Here is a 6,112-nt window from a genome sequence, read left to right as displayed (position 1 = left end):
TTCATCATTTTGGATAGAGGTTCCCAATTAACCTCTAGTTTTTGGAGGTCTTTTCAAAAAGGGTTAGGTAATCAAGTGTAACTTAGCACCGCTTTTCATCCTTAAAAGGATGGTCAAGTGGAGAGTACCATTCAAACCCTAGAGGATATTCTAAGAGCTTGTGTTATGGTTTCAAGGGAAGTTGGGATGATCACCTAATGTTGATTGAGTTATATTATAGTAATAGTTACCATTCAAGTATTTCCATTGCCCATTTTGGAGCACTATATGGTAGGAGGTGTCGGACTCTGGTTGGGTTGTTTGAGGTAGGGGAGTCTTCACTCTTTCATCCAGAGATGATATAAGAGACCTTAGAGAAGGTTCAGATGACAAGAGATAGGTTGAAAACGACCTATAGTCGGTAAAAATCTTATGCCGATTATAGAAGAGGAGATCTTGAATTTGAAGTGAGGAACCATGTGTGTTTAAAAATTTCACCCACGAAAGGCGTGATGAGATTTTTTAAAAAAGGAAGCTTCATCCCTGGTATGTGGGTCATTATGAGATAGTGAAACGGTTTGAGAAGGTGGTTTATGAGATGGAGTTACAATGGTGAACTAGCCACTGTTTACCCCATATTTCATGTTCCCATGATTAAGAAGTGTATTGGTGATCCCGTATCAATTCTCCCTATTGAAGGGTTAAGTCTAGATGAGAACCATTTCTATGGGTTCCGGTGAACATTCTAGATCACCAAGTCAATATGTTAAGGAACAAGGAGTTGGTCTCCGTAAAAGTCCTATGGTGGAAATACCAAGTTGAGCGAGCAACATGGTAGGCTGAGGCCGACATGAAGTCCCGCTATCCTCATCTCTTTCCTCAAAATTCATGACAAAGTTGAGGTAGTAATCCTCTTAAAATGAACTAATTAATAATGTTGATTTGACCTGATTTACTAATATATGCATAATTATGATAAAGGTTCATTCTAGGATGGGTTAGCGTGTAAATATGCTTATTTGCTTAACTTGCACTTATTTGTGATTTTGTGCATTAATGTTTTCATGAAATGGTATTGAGCATGTTTAATGCGCCTTGAAGCAAGTTTCTACATATCTAAGTCTTTTAACTCAAGATTCATAAATGACTTTTAAATCAAATGTAAGGCTAATCAATAAAAGAGAATTAGGGTATATATATGGTTGTCAAAGAAATAGGCTCGAAAAAGACTGGCTAGGGAGAATGTAAAGGAATGTATACAATATGATGTACGAGTTTATACAAGAAGGCCTTGATCACCTTAAATAATTTCAACACCACGTTTAATATTTGACATATATGACATGTTCTAGATGTATATTTACATGAATGAATGCGTAAATACTCACAAATAATATGGCGAAGTAACAGTAGTCTTATTGTAGACAGTACATGTTCCTCCACAAATGACTATTTCATAACTATTATTTAGTCTAGGATGGAAAAATAGACTAGATCTTTAAATATGCATATATATATATATATATATATATATATATATATATGAATTAATGGTCTAGCATATGATGTGCTAAGAAAGTTTTAAATTTTCTGCTAGATTTACCTATGACAATGCGATGAATGATACTTATGGGCTCGTATAAGACCTCCGAGAGGTCAAGTACACCATTTAAATTCTAGGGGGTGCTCCGCGGATGTGACAGATCCATACATGTCATGGGTTATGAATGCATATCCTTGGGTGATGATGCATGTCGTTGTCCGATGTTTCTATCCAAATGTGCAAAAACAACGTCAAATGTCTTATGACCTTGGTTGATGCAGAATGTCATTGGCCGACATTTCTTCTCATGCAGGCCACGACCAATGTTGCCCAGTTGATGCGCATACGCCACGTCTGATAGATGTAACTCTTGATGTTATAATTGAGTTCAGGTTAACAATTAGAAGGTAGTCCCTTATGTTGTTAAATTGAGATCCTCTATGTGGTAACTTGAGTTTTGAGTTGCGAAGTGAAATGTCATGGTTATGTGTTGATATGAGTTGTAATTTACCCATATGGGATGTAACTCATAATGGTTTTATGTTGTTTATATTGTTGTTGGTTGGGCTACTAGTTTTGATTCATCCTTTCTCCACAAAAAAGATTTTAGTGTAATTCGAGGACGAATCTTCCTAAGGGGGGACGGGATAATGTAACACGCCGAAAGCTAATGACTTGGTCTAGATCCAGACTATACAAACTAAGACTCAAAACATTATTAATAAGCCTAAAATAATGTATTTAAACTAAGTGGGAAGTGTTAAAGTTAAAAAATGACCATGATTTCTGGAGGATTGAAGCTTTTTATACAATGTACACCTAAAATTTTTTTTAGTTACCCCCTTGAACTTGCTTATTTATCCTACACGTACACCTTTTCCGTCCACCTGGCATAGAAACTGAAATCAAACTCTAGACGGCGCGTAAGACAATAATTTTTTGCCACATCATAAAGTTACAACGGTAATATAAGTAAAAATCTAATTTTTTCTTTAATATTTGGGTTATTTTAAAATTTTCTCTCTCTCTATTCTCTACCTATTTATTCTTCTTCATCCCTTCTCCCTTTTCAAATTTCAGATTTTTCTCACTTTTTTTGTTTTAATTGTTATTGCTAAATTGATGAACAATAGCAGGAGACTTGTTTGTTTATGTGGGGCTCCTCCAATTCTGAAAATTTCATGCACAAATGACAATTCCGGACGTAGATTTTTCGGTTGTAGACACTATGGGGTATGTATTGTTACTCCTTCTTTGCTTTTTATTTGACAAGTTCGTATCATGCAATTTCATTTTTTTAACTTTGATTTTATGAATGCAGTCCTCATTTTGAAATTCTTGTAAGTTTTTCGATTGGTATGATCCTGAATTTCCGACCCAAGCGAATATTGTAATTTTGGGTTTGTTCAAGAAAACCAACAAATAAGAAGAACAACTCAAGTGCAAATGGATATTGAAACTGATTTTGGGTATTAGTTTGATATGCAATGTGATATTGTTCTTTTATTTAGTGTGTCGTTGATTTTTTTAATGCAATTGTTATTAGTTTGGTTTGGTGTTCCTTGTTCAACAGATCTAGGGTACTCATTTTGTGGATTAGTTTGGTTTGGTATTCTATTAATGTATGTTTTTGCTGTTTTTGCTGATCAATACAATTACATGTAATGGGTACTATGATACCATGAAATAATAACATTAAGGCAACAAACATAACATAACTAGTGCTTTCTTGATCATAAAAAAGAAGCATCATAGTGTTTCATTGTTTCAACCAACAACCACAATAACTTAAGTTAACTAGCAAAACATAAAACAATCACTACTTTAAGGTTAGTTGAATAACAACACAAGCACCAACCAAGACCCACAATAACTTAAGTTAACTAGCAAAACATAAAACAGTAATTACTTTATGTTTGTTTGAACAACCATAGATTCATCAACACATAAAACCACATAAAACACTATTTCAAGTTTGGTTGGACACCACAACCACACAACTAATAAGTTTTCTTTGAGAGTGATTTTCCTTTGGCTTGTGACCTTGTTTGAATGCCATCAGCTTTTGATCTGGTTTGAATACGACACACAACACTTTCGACTTGAAGTTGTCTTTGAGTCATGGCCTGTTTGCCTTTCCACTTCAGTCCCTTGGTAGGTTTAAAACCAATATCACCTGTCACATGTGCAGAACTCACCACACCAGTATTAACCCTCCTTCTGCTAGACAATCCTTGCTGCAATATCAACTACATAGTTATTTTGGGATTCACATTTAGAAAACAAATATAATTTTGACAGTTTATAAGACACTTACATTAATACACGTATATCCAGTATCAGCAACAAATACACCTTGTCCAACAACTTTAGGCCTCTTCTTGTAACCACTTCCTGCACCTCTTCTTGTACCAGTCTTACTGGTGCTTGTTCTTTCATAATGACCTCTACCCCTCTTTTTTCCAGTGGTGGACTAATATGATTGGAAAAAGAACACAACAAGACATTAAATTTAATAAGTAATCTAACATAATTTATAAAAGCAAATTAATATGAATGTACCTCTTGAGTGGGTGTTGGTGTAGACTTAGTTTTAGGATTTTTTGGACAATTTCTCTTGTTATGATTTGGTCCTTTGCAAAGTGAACATGTCATTACTGTCCCCATTCTTGGCAACTTTCCAGCTTTTCTCACTTCACCAATTTTTGTTCTTCTATTCTTTGGTGGCCTACCAGGCATTTGTCTTGCCTCAGGTGGTTCAACCATTGGGTTTCTACTTTCAGGCCACATTTCCATGTTTGGGACTGGTTGAATAAAATGAGAATATGTCTTCATATATGTGTCTTTTCTATACCAACTAGATATTGCTTGTGATGCATCCATGTTCAAGTGGTTCATTGCTGCTATACCATGTGCACATGGGATGCCTTTTAATTCCCATGATCTGCAACTACATTTTTGTTGACCCAAGTTCACAGTATGCTTGTATACCCCTTCTAACACTTCAAATCCAACATCACCATTCCATTCAATGTTGCACTGCATTGATCTTGTTACATTTGTATTGAATACCATCATTGCCATTGGAGATATTCCATCTGTCCATGTTTCAGCAAATGCTCTTGACTTACTCACTCTACTCATTATCTTAACTCTAATTTCTTCCAACATAGTTACAATGGTCTTGTTCCTAGGTCCCAAGATCCAAGAATTGAAACTCTCTGCCATGTTGTTATCTATGCTATCACACTTTGAAAATGTTTGAATAAAAGCTTTACACCATGTCTCCTTGTTGTATTTGATAAGAGATTCAACAATACCTATTCCCAGCTTGGACAGGGCATTTATATTGTACTTAAATTGTGCCTCAAATGTTGATCTAGCACAAGCCCAAAATTTCTTTCTTCTCTCTAAGCCTCTGAAGTTTTGTGACCAATTTGCTAATATATGTCTAGAACACATTATGTGCTCACATTCTTGAAATAGTTCATCTACAGCAGCTATTAGTCCCTGTAGTTGCAAAGCAAAAAAAGCATGTTAAATTTTAGTCAAATTAAATTAGCAATTACATGAAACATAAACAAAAGAAAGATATTCAATTACCTTTTGCATATCACTAATGATAGTTAGGTGGGAACAATTTTCTAGATTAAGATCATCTTTCAGAATGGTCATGAACCATTTCCATGTCAACTTGCTTTCAGTATCAATGACTGCCCATGCTATTGGATACATTTGGTTGTTTGCATCTTTAGCAACTGCTACCAAAAGTTGTCCCCCGCAAATTCCCTTTAGAAAACACCCATCTAGCCCTATACATCTTCTGCATCCTTGTTTAAAACCCTTTTTCATAGCATCAAAACAAATATAAAAAGAGTGAAATTGTTTCATCCCATTTCCTAATTCTGAATCTTTAAGATTCACAACACAAGTGCTACCAGGATTTGTTTGGAGTAACATATCCTTGTAGTCTAGGATTCTGTTAAATTCTTCCACATGATCTCCCATAATTTCCTTTAAAATAATTTTTCTTGTTTTTAAACAAACTACCTTGCTTACATGAACATTCAACTCTTTCCTCACCAATTCTTGTATCTCTCACCCTTTTATACTAGGTTGAGAAATAATCCTATCTTTCAGATACTTGCATAAGAACTTTTAATTACACAAAATATTATTGGTGGTCCTGGTACATTTGTGCCTTGGATTGTATGTCTTGATAGTAAAGTTCCCACTCCTTCCTTCCTTGCTTTCATACAACAGCCATGGACAACCACTTTTACACTTCACTCTCACTCTAGTACTCTCATTCACATACTTATCTAACTCAACTCCTTTTTTATAGCATATTTTGTAACTGCCTCTCTAAATTGCTTTACACTTTCAAATATCAAACCACACTGCCATATTACAATATCACAAGAAGAATCATATACCACCCTATTACTCTTCTTTCTCCCCCTTAAGCTCCCTCCTTCAGGTTCATCATCAGAAACAGGTTCTTCTTCATCACTTTGAAAACTATCACAGTCAGAACTGTCATAGTATAGCTCATCCTCTGTTAGCTTACCCTTGAAATTCTTTTTCCCT

The 6,112-nt window shown here is 35.1% G+C and overlaps 1 protein-coding gene across 1 annotated transcript; it reads right to left on the bottom strand.

Moving 5' to 3' along the window:
• Positions 1 to 3,522: 3,522 nt before the first annotated feature.
• LOC101249054 (uncharacterized) lies at positions 3,523 to 5,530 on the bottom strand. The gene is made up of 4 exons (XM_010316059.3): positions 5,126 to 5,530; positions 4,085 to 5,032; positions 3,840 to 3,995; positions 3,523 to 3,771 (listed from the first exon to the last, which is right to left on the bottom strand). Exons 1-4 carry the CDS (start codon positions 5,528 to 5,530, stop codon positions 3,523 to 3,525), a joined length of 1,758 nt encoding a protein of 585 aa, XP_010314361.3.
• Between the last annotated feature and the right edge of the window lie 582 nt (positions 5,531 to 6,112).

This window comes from Solanum lycopersicum, chromosome 12 (assembly GCF_036512215.1).
Source record: "Solanum lycopersicum chromosome 12, SLM_r2.1".
Taxonomy (NCBI): domain Eukaryota; kingdom Viridiplantae; phylum Streptophyta; class Magnoliopsida; order Solanales; family Solanaceae; genus Solanum; species Solanum lycopersicum.
This window is presented reverse-complemented; position numbering and strand designations above follow the sequence as displayed.

Bases quoted from the DNA above. Each gene is read 5' to 3' on its own strand.
- LOC101249054 (XM_010316059.3), bottom strand. From the start codon at position 5,530: ATGGGAGATCATGTGGAAGAATTTAACAGAATCCTAGACTACAAGGAT. The intron at 5,033-5,125 runs GTAATTGAATAT...TTGCAACTACAG, and splicing joins TCATTAGTGATATGCAAAAG to GGACTAATAGCTGCTGTAGA. The intron at 3,772-3,839 runs GTAAGTGTCTTA...ATAACTATGTAG, and splicing joins CTGGATATACGTGTATTAAT to TTGATATTGCAGCAAGGATT.